Source organism: Palaemon carinicauda, chromosome 8 (genome assembly GCF_036898095.1).
Source record: "Palaemon carinicauda isolate YSFRI2023 chromosome 8, ASM3689809v2, whole genome shotgun sequence".
NCBI lineage: Eukaryota > Metazoa > Arthropoda > Malacostraca > Decapoda > Palaemonidae > Palaemon > Palaemon carinicauda.
The window spans coordinates 39,088,396-39,107,781 of record NC_090732.1 but is presented as its reverse complement, the minus strand read 5'-3'; the positions used below and the strand labels follow the sequence as shown (position 1 = coordinate 39,107,781).

The following is a 19,386-nucleotide window of genomic DNA, read 5'->3' as shown; positions in this document are numbered from 1 at the left end:
AGGCGGAAAGGGACCAGCACCAGGATAGATAGAGAGACAGATAAGGAGGGATTGGAGGGGTAAGATCGCATACCCCTCTGGCATCCCACCTGAGGGAGTGTGCCCATGATAGGAGAAGGGCCTATCATCCAATGGCCGGGGGCCGGCAGTCGGCCGGGTGCCAGGATAACCCAAGGGAGGGTTAGGGTACACTCAAGAGGGGGGAACCCCTGTTGGACAAGACGCAGCCAGTGGCTAACCCCATAGGACGCTATGAAGGGTATATGTACCAGAGCGGCCTGCTGAACAGGAGATCAAGATGGCCCTATCACTCCACCCTAAGGAGGAGTTGTAGGACTGGGGACAGATATGTATAGGCTAGCCTATGTATAGGCTAGCCTACACCAAGGGATAGATGGGGAGGGGGAAGAAGAGGGGGTCTTCCATAGGGGAGGCTCTGTACAACAACGGCCACCAAGGAAAGGGAGGACGCTCCCTAGCCTAGAGTAGGTAACCAGAATGAGAACGGTGCAGGAGTACCGTCTCAAGCTATAGTAGTACTGAACTAGCCCCCCCCCCCCCCCCCCCGAGGGCCTAACCTAGATAAGGAGTGTTAAATCTCAGGCTAGGTAGGCTGAAAGACACATCGCAAGTTGCCTGGAAGCGTAAGTAACCTAACCATAAGCAACTGAGGAAGGACAGGGCCGTTCCTCTTTCTCGGTTGCGACCCTAAGGGGGGATCATTCCCTTAGGGTAGACCGAGAAGCGATAATTACTCTGATTATGGACATGATTCCCCTATGTAGAAGGGGGAGCATGGCCACACAGAGGGAATGCCCGTAGGCAGGGGATGGAGGGAGCATATAGGGGATCCTACATTTAGGTTAGGTTAGAAAGGTACGCAATCAAACCGGTCCCCTATATGGTCCCTGAAGGCGAAAAACACTTGCATCACAGTAAACAGTATGATAACTAATGCCACTATCTTCATAACTTAACTTAGGATCACTGGAATATATCATGCATGAACACTGGTGCTAGGCAATCTGGCCTAGGGGCTAAGCTAGCAAGCTAGTATGGGGTCAGGCGATGACCGAATAATAGAGCGTTAAAACACGATATATGAAGTTCCTAGCTATGAAGACTAAATAACTAACAATATCGATTAGTTAAGAGGCCGGAATAAGCTGTTCTGACTAGCTTAATAAGGCATGCAAGAGAACAGCGACGCCATAAAATGGCGTGTCCGGTAGCAGCACAGCTCCGCCACAAAACACGAAATATTACGAAAAGTATAAGTTACTTTACGGGCAGAGCTTATTTAAACAATACTGGGACCTGGTACTCAACTTTCCAGAAGAAGGCGAGGCCGAAGGTAGCGACATAACGAAGATGCAAGCCGATAAAAAACGCACAAGGGGAAAATCCGTCTTTGCAAGGTAGCTACAAGAAGAAGGATGAGGACGGACGTGACGTCATTTAACAATGGCGCCCGTTTGTATACATTTCGAGTACCAAAAGTAGCCACGGACGAGTGTAACTGTGGAACGGCTCCCCAGTTATTCTCCACCTTTCCATATCGAAGTGTTAACTCTATATGGGGTGCAGATAGCTCTGTGGCGTGTTAATACATGCGTCCCCTGTTGATACTGTATACGATGTCTTAAAGGGAAACCTTTAGGATACTCGCACCAGAAGTAAGAATTCTGTGATAACCTGTGGTTTAATTCTCTGGGAATATCATTGTAGTTAATATACCCAAGGAAGCTACCAAAAGGAACCTTCCATCAGGACGTCATGGCTTGAGCCCAAAAAAACAATTAGTTAACATTAATTCCCCCGGGGGAACCCCGAAGAGGAACCCCCGCGGGAGAAGAATAATAAGAATTACACACAGGAATGCGCCCTCCTTCCCCACTGCCATTCACGGGAAGGGGGAGGGAAGGCGGAGAACGGTAACAAAACAGAATTAAAACAATTATAAATATGTAATTCAACTAAGAATGTTACTAATCGTAAGAACGAATGAACCCCGAAGGAAAGCGTTCTACACAGAAGCTGAAAAGTTAACAAATGCAATTAGATTTAAAAAAAAAATTATTGAGACAAAATATACGGAAGCAATTCAACCCGCAACGGGAAGGAAGCTACCGTAATACGTAATAATAATAAAAGGGTGAACGAACTCAAGGAGAGAGAGAGAGACCGTAGTCAAACAAAACTCCCAAGTTCCCCGTAGGGAAGGAGGAACAGTGGAGAAACATATTAGTAAGTAGAGTCCAGCGATTACGATTCCCCACAGCGCCCGCCGAAGGGAGACCGAAGGACCAAGGGAGAGATCCCGACCCATGAAAAGTCACCGTAGTGGCCTGAGACCACACGGAGAAGTTGTTGTACAATGAGTGGACTTCCTACACACACACACACACACAGCACAAACACTGAAAAGGAAACTTACTGAATTTCTATACTCAAATATATACATAAACATAAGAATGTTTACATATATATTAAGTATAAGAAAAGTAAGTAATTAGTAAGACAAAGCATTAATGGCTGCCATGCGAGGATGGGACAGAGACGTCTGTTAATTGTCCGAGCCAAAAGTGAAGTGAAGCAGTTCACCGGTGTGTGAGGGGGGAGGGGTAGCTAGCTACCACTCCCCTTACCCCCCCCCACCCCGCTAACTAGCGCGGGGGTAATACACCCTCGTTAAATTCTAATGGCTCGTCCTTTCAGCTACGCCGAAAGTAAACCCTATGTAAATAGCGTGGTTTGTATTTCGGTTACGGAACAACTAGTAGTTCCCAGGTCAAAGCCTGGCGGGGGGGGGGGGGGGGGGGGGAAGACCCCCAGGATCCCCCTTCTATGGTCACAAAGTAAAAGTAAATCACAAATAAATCCTTACATTATGATAAAGTACATTACAAATAAATCCTTACCAGAATCGTACTTGGGACACTTTAACCTTTGAGGGATAAAACAATGAGCTTTTAAAAAATTATTCACTACACCAGGAGTACCATGATACTTGCCGCGAAAATTGGCTATAGCATCAAAATAGCCATAATGGCAGCCATTACCTTTTGTTACGTTGGGCTCCATAATACACACCCAACACGTAATTACGCTACATAGGAACTGCAGATTTGTCCTAAGGAAATGGGGTCACAGAACTGCCCACATCACACTCAAGCATACATACATGGAAGGAGGGCTTGTGCACAGGAAGTATAAAGTCGTTATCGCACAACAAACTATGCACAAACGCACAAACAGGAGCAGATAAGTATGACTTGTAGGATGTAGACAAAAGTGAAATAAATATTTCAGTGATAGAGGATCCTGTGCATTTTTTCATGGATTTATTACGAGTCCCAGAGAATAATGAATAGAGAAGAAAAGATCAATTTTAACGTTATTTATCCATTCGCCAGTAAATTTTCCCCGGTAATTCTATACAATAGCTCCGTGAGCAAGTTATCAAATTTAAGTACTTCCACTAAAAAGAGGAAGTCCAAGGTTTCATTTGATACATAAATCTAAGTGGCGCTAGGTCTAGAAGTGGTTTACAAATCAAAATTAAATTTGTCCCACCTGAAAAAAATTAAGTCCCACGACTTCATAACTCTTAAATTCCTCTTCAGACTGAGCTCTCGTTTGCTCATTTGTACGTTAAAAACATAGATTAAGTCATTATTACATCACCCACTATATGTCATAGCATTTAATCAATGATGATTATTCCCATTTTATTTCGGACCAGCATTTTAACGAAACTAGAATGACATGACTTGAATACCCAATCAGGTGACAGTTTTACTAGGAAACTGAACACTTTTCGACACTTTTCACACGATTTCCACAGCTAATTTTTCAGTCTTTTGAGAGCCATGGAGGTGTATGAAACTTCAACTTCTGATGCAGTTTCTCATTTACCATCTACTTTGATTTCAATTTCTGTGGATTTTCTCTCAAGTTCTTGTTTAATTGTTATTTTAATTATAAAGATTTTGTTTTGCATTATTGTGGTAACCGCGAAAGAATAATAAAGCACTGCCAAGATTATGGTGTTATTAAAAGTGAAAGTGACACTATTTGCCCGCCCTGTGATTCTAAGGGCCAAATTGATATTAACAGAAAAGCATTTCAGTGTGACAGATGACATGTTGTATTGAAAACATGAAGAAAGAGAAAAAAGGTGTAGTTTTACGTATCCATTTTTAAGGAAACTTTGTTTGAAAAGTCTCATTTAGATATAGAATCTAATTTTTTACTAGCATATAATTATATAGGTGTTAAATTTAGTTATACATTTGTTGAAAATGAATTGAAAATTTCTCACAAAACTATAAATGATTAGTGCTCATTCATTCATGAGGTTATTGTGCATTGGGTATCGAGTCAGAAAGGTGCAGTTCACATTTACCCTCCACCCTAAATAAGTACACAAAGGGTTTTAGGCTGTCTTATATTTGATAAAGCTGTATAAGGGGGGGTCACAGCAGCACCCCTAGGTAAGGATACGGCTAATAGGTAAGGTTAGGTTAGGTTAGGTAAGGTAAGGTAAGGTAAGGTTTGGTTAGGTTGTGTTAGGTTAGGTAGTTTGTTTAGGTTAGCTCGTGGCTTTGTTTATTGCTAATTGTATATGTGCCATTACTCGTATGTTAAAACAGATTCTTTAATTAATTCCCCACCCAAAAACCCTGGTTTCCCACAGGGGGTTCCAAAGATTGGAAAGGTTAACAAATAGGGTAATAATACTGTTCCTCCTCAAAAAAAACAGGTCAGCTTTACATAACACGGTAAATATATGATATTTTAACTACTAGCGAAACTGGAATTCGCTACATGAAATGGACGTGTGCTGGCTAGTTTGGTATTTTTTTCTGTATGTTTAATAGGGGCTGGGGCATAATAACTTGTGCATCAGTCGATTAAAATGTGAAGTATTTTTTTCAATCTAAGTCCATTGTTTACATCTGAGAGACTGAAGGGGGCTTATTGCGCATGCCTGGTTCCCATCATTTTGGGAAACTTTCTGTGCATTTACAATGACATATTTGTCAGGTGGTCTTTTTAAAACCAATTACCAGCTTCCAAGTAGTTATTCATAAGTTTCCGGATGTTCTTCTACATCAGCTATTTTTTTTCCACCATCCCCTTCAGATTCAACTTAAAGACGTCCCCAAGGGAGGTACATCAATCTATTTTGAAATTTAGTGTAATTTCATTTATGTCGGCAATTGATTATGATGAAAATGCTCTCCGTTCAGTGTAAAGCTATTGTTACTCATGTGAAATTAAAAAATAACCGAAGTAAAGCCACAAAGGTCTGATTCTGACTTAATTTTTCGGGAACACCGCTACATTTCTACTGCAAAGTATCTGTGAAGATTGCAAAAAAAAAGAAAAAGAAAAAAAAAAAAAAAAAAAAGATGTTGGTGTCAATCATAAGGTAAAGATTTATTTGTGATTTACCTCATCATAACGTAAGGATTTCTTTGTGATTTACTTTTAGTTTGTGACTTAGGAAGGAGGTCTGACTACCGGTTGTGACCTGGGAAGGGGGGTCCGGGGGGATTGCCTCCTGCTAGTGGTTGTGACCTGGGAAAGGGGGTCTAGGGGGCTTGGCCCTAAGCTAGGGGTTCTGACCTGGGAAGGGGGGTCCGGGGGGCTTGCCCCAGCTAGGGGTTGTAACCTGGGAAGGGGGTCTTAGGGGCTTGCCCCTCCCTAGGGGTTGTGACCTGGGAAACTACTAGGTTAGGTTAGGTGGGTTTGTTAGGTTCTGTACCCTTTTACAAATCTCAAAAAGTGTCAAATAATCACATGGCCTATTGTTAGCCACTTACATGAACCCTTTATTTTTCCAACTGGGTATCTTGTGCTTATTTTGCATTTCTGACCATTTTTCTTGCTGCAAATCACACATTTATGACATTTCCCCACCCAAACAACCCCGGTTTCCCACTGGGGTCCCCCATAATTGTCTTTATATAAGGGGGTCCAAAAACTCATGAATGGGTGGTTTGCCCCAATAATGATGGTCAGAAATGCATAAAACACAAGATAGCGAGTAGGAAAAATATATGGTTCATGTATTTGGCTAGAAATTAAAGTATCATATATCTACCGATAAAACACCAAGTAATTCATCAGAAAAAAAATTTTTGTAGCAAAATTATTAGTGGCACAGCTATTGTATAGAATTATCTTTTCTCCACCCAACACCCCCGATTCCCACTGGGTGGCCTCCATTACCGTTGGATATATTAGGGTATATCTTAATAACGACTTATTTGCAATGGAAATAAAGTCCATTTTTGAAGAAAACAGGAGTTTTACTAGATATGACCCCATTTCTTTATTAGTAAAGTTTGGCCTGTGTTATTCTATAATAATTGCGACAAGGACACTAAGTTTCAAGATGTTTCAAACGTAACTGATGAAGATAAGGAATCTAGCGCAAAGGCATAGCTTTTCAGTTATGGTAGTTGACCCACGATAACTCAATAACTATGGCTTTCCGCTATTAATCATTATTAAAAACGTTCAAAATATCACAAATTCCTTTACAACACAGTCTTATTTTCTACAAACCATTTATTGCAGCATTCTATAATTTTACCCACAACTTTAGGCTACTCACTAAATAGGTATATGTTCAAGAACTTCAGTACCTTGTTATAGGTCTGCAAGCTCTACTAAATCTTGTTATTGTATATACTGTAAAGTTTTACTTATATTTTGCTACTTACGGACTATTTCCTTTGAAATATGTCATGTGTGTTGCCTGCTTTGTCTATGGGAAATTCATTTGGAAGATGGCTGACCATGCGAGACTGTATGGAAACTTGGAAATGATGAACTCTTCATGATAAATGTAATCCATATAAAGACACAATAACACAGTCACACTTGACTTTTCCGACGAACATCACTTTCTTTACCATGTTCAGTATTAATAGGCATGACATGGACTTTGGACTGCACGAGAGCATAAACACAACAATGACAACATCAATGTGGCCAAATTTGCCTCGTAGCGTACCCCTGCTTCTAATAAGATAAGGATACTTTTGGTGGGATTTGGAATATAAAGCTTTCAAATTTATTCCAAATCTAGTGAATCTTAGTTAATAAAGGCAATCCAATTGGTCGTTAATTGGGCATGTTAAAAGTTTCAAAGGGAAACTGACTAACTTATGTGCAGATAAATACAACATCTTGCTACAACAACAAACAAAAATCATAAATGAATCCATTATTATTATTATTATTATTATTATTATTATTATTGTTGTTGTTGTTGTTGTTGTTGTGAAGAATTTTCTTCACTCTTCTTCTTCCTTTCTTATTTTTGGCTCTCTCCTAATAATACTGTAGCTCCCCCTTAAACGTTCTCTCCTACATCAAGTTTTCTTTACCAAAATATCGGGGGTACTATTTTAAATCAACTAAACTTGTCAATAGTAGCGTACGCCATGCTCGTTACCTCACAGCGTAGATACGCACAGCAAAGACCTTATCCCGGCGTATGTTGGTTCTTTCCTCAAACTAATTGGGTTGAGATAAATATTAAACTGATTTTAATATACAGCAATCTTAATACTGCTGAATTGAAAGCAGCTTTTATTTCTCAGTACCAATTAAGGTCTGTTAATTTTAAGATGTATGCCCATCGCACCAGCCCATTGCTTATTTCTCATTTTAACTATTAATTTTTAGCAATTCAGAATAGGTAGGATTGTTTTATATATAAACTACCTTAGAACAGCAAGATTTCTCTGAGTATTTTGTACAAAACCCTGCCTTTTATGCACTCCTTGCAACAATATATTGCCTTGTCTTAAAGTCCCGATATGGCACCTCAATTGGGTTACCGTGCGCATCATGACCCTCACCTGTCTAGAAAGGTGAAGCCAAGTGAACCCTCTCAACCTTAACCTCAGCCCATTCGTCCGGAAGCAGTTGTGGCCGTCTGACCTACATGGCTTACTGGCCAGTGAGTGAATCTGCACCTCTGGCTCACCCCCCCCCCCCCCCCCTTTCCCAAACCTCGGCTCAGTACTCACACGAGGTCCTACGGCTGGAGATAGAGAGAGTACAAGCCTGAGAGACTCTCCAACCACAAGTGAGGATTCTTGGGGTGAGCCAGTAAAGAGTGCAAAGTGCAACGATCCGGTCAACAGCCATTTGAGGACAAAGATTGTCTTCCAAGGAGTGCAGGTACAAAACGTGGCCACTTAGTTTTCCCCCATTTTTTAGCTTAGACTAATTTTAACTTGATTAGGTTAACTGGCTATTACATAATTCGGGTTGCGTGCGGTAGGATTGTGTGTACTGTTTTTACATATTTTGTTTTTTGAGACTAACATAGTCTCTGGGTCACATGGGCCACGTGTCTAACCCAATTTCCATTATTAATTATTGCAGAAGACTACGAGTCTAATCAATCATATTTTTTATTAATTTGTATTCCTTTTTTCATACCATTTTGTGATGTTCGTTAATTTTAATGTAAATTTGTATAATAAATTAAGATTAGGTTAATTAAACCTTGTTGCATTTTTACTCCCTCATTTATTTCAATGTGCCTATTATGAATATTTGATCACACGACAGAATACCCGATATTTGAAAGGAGTAAGCCTAAGTAAGTCATAAGTGAATCAGCGAGGAACTTTGTATTAATCTATCTGCTTCGAATTTTTTTTCTTGTCTTTAATGACTTATCGTAAGATTCCTGTCCAGCATCTCACTGGGGTCACTGGGATGGAGCCGAAACAGAGCATAAGAGTGCAGATGACTATAGACCTGACAAAGCTAAAGTAGGCCATTACATTACTTTTATTTTCACATGTGGAGTTCTCCAGCCTCTGGACAGTACAGTTACTACATTTGCATTTAAGAGTGAGGGTTAGTAAACTACGTCAGTAAAGTTCTTAGCAGGGTGTTTGTGCCCTGAGTGTAAGTGCTCCTTATCCTCCCCTTTTGATCTTTGAGTAACTGACGTAGGGAGACTTTCCTGGACTAACTAAATTCCCACTCAAACGTTTAAATAATTATGAAAATATTCTCCACAATTATTATTATTATCATTATTGTTATTATCATTACTATTATTATTATTATTATTATCATTATCATTATGAAAAAATTTTCTTCACTCTTCTTCCTTTCTCTCCTGCATTAAGTTTCTTTACCAAAACATCGGGAACACTATTTTAAACTAACTAAACTTGCTGGCAATAGCGTATGCCATGTTTGTGACATCACTGCATAAACACGCACAGCTAAAGCCTTACGCCAGCGTACGGTGGTTCTTTCCTCAAACTACGTGTGTCGAGATAGATTATTAAACTGGTTTTGAGTATAATTTTAATACTGCTGACTTGAATACAGCTTTTATCTCTCTGTACTAATTCAAGTCTGTTAATTTTAAGATGTATCCCCATCGCACCAGCCCATTGCTAATTTCATATTTAAACTCTTAATATTTAGCAAGCTAGAATAGGTAGGATTATTGTATACAACGGATTTTGAGCGAAGCGAAAAATCTATTTTTGGGTGAGATAGCCATGTCGTCCTGATGGAAGTTCCTATAGGGTAGCTTCCTAGGGTATATTACAACTACGGTGATATTCCCAGAGAATTTACCTTAAGGTACCAGAATTCTAACTCCTGGAGCGAGTATCCCTCGTGAAAGGGATATCGCGACATATCAGAGGACGTATTCTAGACACGTCACATGGCAATCTACGACCTGAACAGAGATTCGTCTCGTAGGAGGGAGATTGACGAGATACGAATTCGGGAAAGAAAAAGGGGAGCCGCTCCCAAGGCTTCCCTATCCCCCGATTCGTATGCGTGCCTGGCGCCAATCCTGGCGCCATCTGTATTCCTTGTAGCGTACACGAGGTGCTACAGATACTGTATGTAGGGAGGGGTCCTACAGCCCTTTCTTAGAAAGGCAAGGGCGGGTCCATCAGGACGACATGGCTATCTCACCCAAAAATAGATTTTTCGCTTCGCTCAAAATCCGTTTTTTGGGCTCAAGCCATGTCGTCCTGATGGAAGTGTACCAGAGCATTACTGTATCTGTGGATTCTCAGAACGTGCCGTACTCCCCGGAGATATTTATTCCCGGTCGACTAGACCTAGAGACCTAAGATGTTACCGTTATACATCTTTTCAACTAACTATAAACTATGTTAGAGCTTCCTGCCCCCTACAGGGAAGAGTCCTACTAGACTCTGGAAAGTCTCGAAGAGTACATATATCTATGTATGAATACCAGGCAAGCTAATATAGTGGTCTCGCCCTATATTAAGTAAAGCATAGTTTGTATAGAACCACTGCGTCAATATATTGACCAGTAATCCGCACAATACTTGTATTGGACAAAGGTTTATATCCGCATAGGAAGAAACTAATAAAACCGCCCTCGTCCCTTTATGGGACGGAGTCCTCCCATTAGGGGACTTACATAAACCAATGCAACATAGCTTGCAAAACAGAACAATTCTATCAGAATTATCCCAGATAAGATACATAGAATTAAAATGCTCAATTATACCAATAAATTGACACAGGTGAAAGAGACGCAAGGTTCTCAAGAACAAGTTTATTGACAGATAATAAACAGACAGGTTAACAACAAATATATATATTTATATAAAAGAGGGTAACCCAAAACTTTAAGCATAAGTATGATAGTAAACAGAACTTGTTTATCTGAAAGAAAAACCATTAAACACCACTTTAATGAGATACCAAGGTATCAAGTCATAAAAAAATCTGTATTACAAATCAATCACATTAGCGTTAGAAACGCTTGGCACACATGTCTGAACTTATGCAAGGTTCACCTTTGAAAGAAGGAACAGTCTATATGGGCACTTGGTGCCCTTATTTAGTTTGTAGTACAGTATGTACCTACACACTCACCCTGGACTTAATCGTCCCAATTAAGACCACTGTTCCTCGCAGAGTTAAACAGTAGGGTTAACTACACGACCCACTGCTACCACAGATCTCTTAAGTTCCTCTACTTGCTTCGCATAGTGGCGAAAGAACACCCTGGAAGACTTCCAGCCCGTGTATGAACGGAGATGTTCAAAATCCATACAATTAAAGAAATTTAGGGATGAGGCAACTTTCCTCGGATCGTGACCTGCGGGTGTACTGTAAGGATCCGCTCTGCGAATAAAATATGTCATTTTCGCTCTGAGTTGATTCAGAGATAAATTTGAGCCTGATGTTTCTCCCCTGAATAGTTGACTACCCTTGAAGTCTGAAGTTCTACGAAGATAGACCTTTAGGCATTCTACTGGACATAGAGATGCATCTTCTTTCAGAGGGCAGATTCTCCAGGGACCCCACCTGTTGGTGGGTAACTCATTCTTGGCGAGAAACGTAGGATCCGGAAACAGGTTCAGCTCCCCCCCATCCAGGAACTGAACACGACCTGCCTCTCTCGAGAGGGCTACGATCTCACTAACCCTGGCCCCGGACGCGAGTGCAAATAGGAAAATAACTTTTTGCGTCAAATCCTTTAACGCACATTCTTCATTGCTCAACAAGGAGGCGAAATGAAGAACTTTGTCTAAAGACCATGAGATGGGCTTTGGAGGCGCTGAAGGTCTGAGCCTAGCGCAGGCTTTCGGAACTTTATTAAAGATCTCGTTACCTAGGTCGATCTGGAAGGCAAATAAAATGGGTCTCATCAAAGCCGATTTACACACTGAAATCGTGTTAGCTGCCAATCCTTGGCCATGGAGGTGGATGAAGAAAGATAAGCAGAAATCTGTTGAGATCTCCTGCGGATTCTTTGCCTTTACAAAGGCCACCCATTTTCTCCAAGATGACTCATATTGCCTTCTAGTCGATTTGCACTTGTATTCCTCTAGGAAGTCTATGCTGGCTTTCGAAATCCCGAAGCGCTTTCTCACCGCTAGGGCAAGAAAATCATGAGCTGCAGGGTCTGGGTTTTCTGTAATGAAGCGCAGACAGTCGACTTCTGGACTCGCTGGGTCAGAACTGGATGTGGTAGCGGCACGAACTTCATCTGTAGTTCCAACGCCAAGGGGAACCACATACTGTTCGCCCACTTGTGGGCCACTATTGCCGCTACCCCCTTGAAGGATCTCAGTTTGTTGAGGACCCTCAACAGAAGGTTGTGAGGAGGGAACAGATAAATCCTGGACCATCTGTTCCAGTCGAGGGACATTGCGTCCACTGCTTCCGCTAAGGGGTCCTCGTACGGGGACACGTACAGGGGCAACTTCTTGTTGTCTTTCATCGCAAAGAGGTCTATCTGCAGTTCTGGGACTTGATTCAGAATGAAGGAAAATGATCCTGCGTCTAAGGACCATTCCGACTCTATCGGTGTGAACCTGGATAGAGCGTCCGCTGTCACATTGCGGACTCCTTGAAGGTGAACTGCCGACAGGTACCACTTCTTCTTTTCCGCCAATCGGAAAATGGCTAACATCACTTGGTTGAGAGGTGGTGACCTCGACCCTTGTCGATTCAAGCATCTCACAACCACCTCGCTGTCTGTCACCAATCTTATGTGGATCGAGTGACGCGGGGAGACTTTCTTTAAGGTAAGGAGCACTGCCATAGCTTCTAGAAAGTTTATATGAAAGGTCCTGAATAGCTTGGACCAAGTCCCCTGGACTTTTTTCCGATGAGAGTGACCTCCCCATCCCTCCTTTGAGGCGTCTGAGTGAATCGTCATCGACGGGGGATGTGGCTGAAGAAGAACCGACTTCTTTAGATGTCTGGCTTGGGACCAAGGTCTGAGAAGAGTACGTAGCCGAGGCGGCACTGGTCTTCTCAGGTCTCTTCGCGCGTTTGATGCATACCTTCTCCAAACTCCGGTTGCATCCTTTAGCTGTGCTCTTAGCACTGGGTCTGTCACTGAAGCAAACTGGAGAGAGCCTAGTACCCTCTCCTGTTCGCGTCTTGATATCCTTTCGGAATCTAGAAGTCTCTTGACAGAGCCCGCTATCTCCTTCCTTTTCTTCATTGGGATGGAGAAACTGTGTGACAAAAGGTCCCAGTGGATTCCCAGCCACTGGAACTTTTGGGATGGAGAAAGTCGAGACTTTTTCTTGTTGATCTTGAAGCCTAGGTACTCTAGGAACTGGATCACCTGACTGGAAGCTTGCAAGCATTCGTTCTCGGATGCTGCCCACACCAGCCAGTCGTCCAGGTAGGCTACTACCTGAATTCCCTTTAGGCGTAATTGTTTGAGAGCTGCGCTCGCAAGCTTCGTGAAAATCCTTGGGGCTATGTTTAGCCCGAATGGCATGGCTCTGAAGGCGTACAGTTTCCGTTGTAGCCTGAACCCTAGGTAGGGGGAGAGTCGACGGCTGATTGGAATGTGCCAATAGGCGTCTGACAAGTCTATAGAGACTGAGTATGCCCTCTTGGGCAGTAAGGTCCTTATGTGTTGCAGTGTTAGCATCTTGAATTTGCAATTCACTATGAACTTGTTGAGTGGTGACAAGTCCAGAATGACTCTGAGCTTTTCCGAGTCTTTCTTGGGAACACAAAACAGCCTCCCTTGGAATTTGATGGACTTCACCTTTCGGATCACATTTTTCTCCAACAGTTCTTGAACGTACTCCTCCAAAATGGGGGTGGAGTGTTGGAAAAACCGAAGGCATGGGGGTGGAGTGCTGTACCAGCTCCAACCCAGTCCATTCTTGAGTAGGCTTTGGGCCCAGGGATCGAAGGTCCAGCGATCCCAAAATTTCATCAGTCTCCCTCCTACCGGTATCATTTCACTTGGACTGCCGTCCTGAGGTCTTGCCTCCCTGACCACGACCGCCTCTGAATCCCCTTCCCCTTGAGGGGCGCCTAGACGAGCCTCTGGCTGCTCCTCTAGGTTTTGCACGAAAGGAAGAAGACTGTCCTTCGAACGTTGGGGCGAATGTGGTTGACTGACCTGGCACCGCCTGGGGTACCCACTGAAAGGCAGTCGGGGTTTGTGCCACCATCTGGGGCACTGGAGGCAAAGGCAATTGCAGTTGCTGTTGCTGTCTATAAGGCTTGGCTGGCCGAAATGGTAGCCTAGTCTTCATATTCTTCCTCTTTGGTTGAGGACCCTCATCCGGGGAAGATTTTCTTTTGATAGCCAGGCCCCACTTCTGGAGAAGGTTTCTATTCTCCACGGCGGCCTTATCAACAACCTCTTTGACCACATCGGTAGGGAAAAGGTCTTTTCCCCAAATGTTGGAGGAGATTAACTTCCTTGGCTCGTGTCTCACCGAAGCCCCGGTGAACACGAACTCCCTGCAAGCTCTCCTTGCCTTGACGAAGCTATAAAGGTCCTTCGTCACTGTGGCTAGGTGAGACTTAGCCACTACCATGAACATTTCATGGACCTTGGGGTCACTTGCCATCGTCTCGAGAGTAGTCTGATGAGACATTGAGGCAGCCAGTCTTTCTTTTGTCTCGAACTCTCTTCGTAAAAGAGATTCGGACAGCTTGGGGAGGTCCTCGCCGAATTGCCGTCCGGCAATATCAGCCTCCAACTTTCCCACTGAGAATGTCAGATGGACATCCTTCCAGTCTTTGTGGTCCATAGGTAGAGCCAGCGACAAGGGTTTACACTCCTCCAGGGAGGGGCAAGGCTTGCCGGCCTCGACTGCCTTTAGGACAGCCGCAAACCCTTTCTGTAAAAAGGGGAAGGCTCTATCAGGAGAGGACACAAACGAAGGGAGCTTCTTGCTCAATGCAGCTACCTTCGAATTCGAGAAGCCCCTCTCTTTCATCGAGGATGAAAGTAGGGCTTGAGCCTTAGCGTGGTCCATAATAATGACCTCCTTCGGCTCTGTCTCCTCCCTTGAAGCTGGTTCTTTTCTCAGCCGGACATAGCAGTCCGGATATGATGCCTTGCTGGGCCAGAATTCTACCTCCTCTAGGGGAACTGAACCCAGCTTATCCGAGATGACGATCTTTCCAGTCGTCATCGGCATGTGCTCAGCATACCTCCATGGGTTAGCATCTGAGCATATGGGAAGGTCTTTCACATTGAGCCTTTTCCGGGGCCCATGTGATTCTGCCAGGGACTGCATACGCAGTTCCATTGCAGCCGCCTTCTCCTGATTCTCCTTCTGCATTTGTTGGATCATTCCAACAATCGAAGAGAGGGCCTGTCCCAGTTCTACTGGGAGGCCAGCTGATGTTGAGGGGATAGGCTCCGGCATCTGAACCGGAGTAGCCGACACCTCGTCGACCTCATCCTCTACGACATCCGGGGTTTGAACTTGATCCTGACCTTCTGCCAGGAGGTCTTCTTCCAAACGTTCGTCCAGGTCAGACATCCTGTCACACAACTGGATGTCTTGCATCGCATCTGCGACTTCCTCGTCCACCTGGACTTGATCTTGAAGGATCTCCTCTTGAGGCTGGGGAATCACTGCCTCAGCTGATGCCTGGGGAAAAAGATACGCCCTCATCTTCTCACTTGGAAGATAAGGGCCAGAGGTGTTCTTCTTGAAGCCCCTTACCCAAGTACGAAGCTTTTCCCTAGCTATATCCCTTGATTCCGCCGTTCTAGGGGAATCAAAAGCCTCAGTAATCAGGTTGGTGCATACAGTACATACCTGAGGGTCCCAATACTGGAGATCATCCTTGGAGACAGCGCATGCTGCGTGTCTCCTACAACACTCATGTCCGCAGAGGTTCTTGCTGCGGACATTGCAGAAAACATTTCCGCACTTCGGAGGGTCCTCCTGTAAAGAGAAGAAATTTCCATGAGTATCAAGTGAACTATGTATCACTGGATATGCATAGTATAGCATAACAATTCATAAAGGAAAGACACACACTTGTGTTTCCCTCACAACCCATTGTTGCAGCCTTCCAGATAATAAAATCAAAATGGTTTATCTCTACTAGAGTAACCAATGCAAGGTTTCCAGAGGAAACAGGTGGAGCTCACACCTAGGCAATGATTTTAAAATCCTGGATAATAGACGGGGAAGAACTCTGCTTCCTGTCTGAGGGCAACAGCAAAGGGCCGTGCAAGAAAACACAATAGTGTTAGAAGATACAGTGCTGTACCTAAACTTTTACTATAGTTTTCTTCTTACTGTATATGCTATACAGAAGAATACTAGTACAGTATAGGAGGATGTGTGCCGGCCTGCCTTTGCCGGCCGCCACACATCACAATTAGCTTTAAAGTATACTACTTAACAGCTATAGGGCGGCAGCCCTCTGGTTCAAATGCCTGTGCCGGCGGCAGCAGCTGCCGGCCAGCAACAGCCAGTGTTGGCCGGCAATGATTGCCGGCCAGCAACTACACAAGGTAGTACCCAGCTGCCGGCCACACTCTTGGTGACCGGCAGACAAGGACTGACATAAGCCGGCCGGCAAAGGTACAAGACCGATGCCAGCCGGCAGCAAAAGAACCAGAAGACTACACCTGCCCGGCTGCCGGCCTCATAGGCCGGCAGCCGGCCTCATAGGCCGGCAGCCGGGACAGGTACAGCACTAGAAGAAAATAGAATGGATGCCGGGATAAGAGTGTACACAACCCCCCAAGCCCGGCAACCGAAAGAGTGCATATAAGGAAGGGGAGAAACTTAATTCAGGCTTCCTTGACCAATGCCGTCCGGCTCTGCCGGCAGGCATGGATGAGGGACCAAGAGAGGTCCGGGCAGCACTCGAAAACATAAGACCCTTGCCGTCCAGCATCTCTGCCGGCCGGCAATGGGCTTAGTCAATTCCACATCCCAACCTATACTAGGTCCAGAAGTAGAATGACATACAGTACAGTAATACCCCTGCCGGCCAGCTCTGCCTGCCGGCAAGGTACAGTACTGTAATGGCTAGGCCATTACGGAGATAGAGGGGGAAGGGACAAGAGGGTCCTGCCAACCTTGCTTTAGTGACAGATCACCCGCAGCCAAGAACTTTGTCTTAGCCTAAGGGAGATCTAAGGGAAAGGGCCAGCACAGTAGTATAATACCTGCCAGCTTCCAGAGCACCAAAGCAAGGAAGGCGTTGCTACTCCCAAGGGAAGATTTTATCCTCCCCGAGAACAGCAACAGGACTTAGTCTGGTCGATCACACAAGAAGGAATCATAACTACAGAAACCTTCGATAGTGACCTAAGGGAGCTAAGCTCCCTTTGTAAGTGTTAGGTCAGCGAGGGAGACTCTGCCCCAAGCCAGACAACACGGACTCAGACTAAAAACTCTGTTGTTCTGTCCCTCTTTGAACCAGACTCTGCTGGAACAGGAAGGTACAGTAACACCCTAGTATAGTTTTATCGAAAATAAATTCGGAAAAAACCACTTAGGGATAAGCCCAAGGCTTAAACAGAGGGAAAGGGATTGCATACCTTCTCCTAAGAAAAGAAAGCAACCGGGGAGTATAATAAAGTATACTAAGGCTCCATAAGCAATTAGCCTAGGCACCAAGAGAATCGATTACCTAATTCACCGAAACTCTCACGTATACAATCTTGGAAATATTCCACACAGTCTAAAATGTATAAAATATAGCCTAAAGCTTCAATAAACTTTTAATTACACTCGGAAAAACCAAAATCATGCATTAAGTACTAGGACCAAACGACTAGGCTACATGGCCTAGCGTAGGCCAGAATGGCGAATACTTCGCCAAATAATACTAAGCACGAAAGGAAATCCTATGTAAAGCTAAATAGCTAAAATTTATTAAGCAAAACAACCAGGAATGTCACTCTGACTAACTAATTTATACCTAGCGAGTGACAGTGTCCAGGACACCTCTGGTAGGCTACGGCTCTTGTATCAAAGATTAATCCTATTAATCACTCAAAATTTTACCAAGAGCCTACATTTATACATAACAGACACTATACTCAACTTATCCGAGGTCAACGAAGACGAAGAAGCCATGAAAAGCTGAATAAATCCAAGATTTGCGAGAAAAACAGGAAAAAACACCGAGTTGTTAAGCTACGCAAAAAGGAATACAGATGGCGCCAGGATTGGCGCCAGGATTGGCGCCAGGATTGGCGCCAGGCACGCATACGAATCGGGGGATAGGGAAGCCTTGGGAGCGGCTCCCCTTTTTCTTTCCCGAATTCGTATCTCGTCAATCTCCCTCCTACGAGACGAATCTCTGTTCAGGTCGTAGATTGCCATGTGACGTGTCTAGAATACGTCCTCTGATATGTCGCGATATCCCTTTCATGAAGGATACTCGCTCCAGGAGTTAGAATTCTGGTACCTTAAGGTAAATTCTCTGGGAATATCGCCGTAGTTGTAATATACCCTAGGAAGCTACCCTATAGGAACTTCCATCAGGACGACATGGCTTGAGCCCAAAAATACATATATATATATATATATATATATATATATATATATATATATATATATATATATATATATATATATTCCCTTAGAGTAGCAAGATTTCTCTAACTAATTTCGTGCAAAATCCTGCTTCCTTCTCACTCCTTACAACAGTACATTGCCCTGCCCTAAAGTCCTGATATGGCACCTCAATTACGTTATCCTACACACCTGTTTTGGAAGGTGAAGACAGGTGAACCCACGCTGCCACACAACCTAAGCATGGCCCCATTCGTTCAGGAGCCATAGTTGTGACCGGCTGACCGACCTAGTCAGTGAATCTGTGCACCTCTGGCTCACTGCCCTCCCCCAACTCGACTTACACCAGGACCTGACGGCTGGAAATAGGGAAGGAGACGAGCCTGGGAAACCCTATTTGCCCAAAATGAGGATTACAGGGGTGGGCCAGTCAAGGGTGCAAACTATTCGGTCAACGGCAATTCAGTCAACAGCCATTTGAGGACAAGGGCTGTTTTCTGTAAGTAGTGCAGGTAAAACCACGAAGCCACTAATTTTCCCCCATTTTAGATAAGACAAATTTTTACTTGATTTAGGTTTAGCTGGCTGTTACATATTTCGGGCCGAGTGCGAGGGATTGTGTCTACAGATTTTTGCATTTAACTTTTGCTTTCGAGACTAGCACAGTCTCTGGGTCACAGGCCCGCGTGTCCGACCCCATTTCCATCATTAACCATTGCAGAAAACCACGAGTCTAAGCAACCATATTTTTTATTACTTTGCATTTCCTTTTATTAAATTTTGTTTTGTTTGACCCTTTTTCACTTGATGTTAAGAAGTCCGTTTCTTTAATGTAAATTTGTGTAATAAAGCTAGATTAGGTTAATTACCCCCTTTGTATTTCTATTCCTTCATTTATTTGATTATGTCTATTATTATTAATTAATCTCTGGACAGTATACCCGATATATTGGAAGGAGTAAGTAAGTATAGTAATAGTGTGTTAACGAGTGACTTAGTATTTAATCTATGCTCGAAGGTAAAGATCCATATCTTTAACTTTTACTTTACACTACAT

General features: G+C 43.6%; 1 protein-coding gene across 5 annotated transcripts in view; it reads right to left on the bottom strand.

Annotated features, from left to right (window-relative positions):
- Positions 1–19,386, bottom strand: part of LOC137645713 (probable maltase) — a 178,086-nt gene that overhangs the window by 141,393 nt on the left and 17,307 nt on the right. Inside the window, exon 1 of one of the 5 annotated variants that reach the window (XM_068378591.1) lies at positions 3,063–3,177. The exons of the other annotated variants lie outside the window; for them this stretch is intronic. Within the exon in view, the coding sequence (XP_068234692.1) occupies positions 3,063–3,084 (22 nt within the window). The 5' untranslated portion in view covers positions 3,085–3,177. Of the gene's footprint in view, positions 1–3,062; positions 3,178–19,386 lie in introns of those variants that run through there. 5 annotated transcript variants of the gene reach the window in all.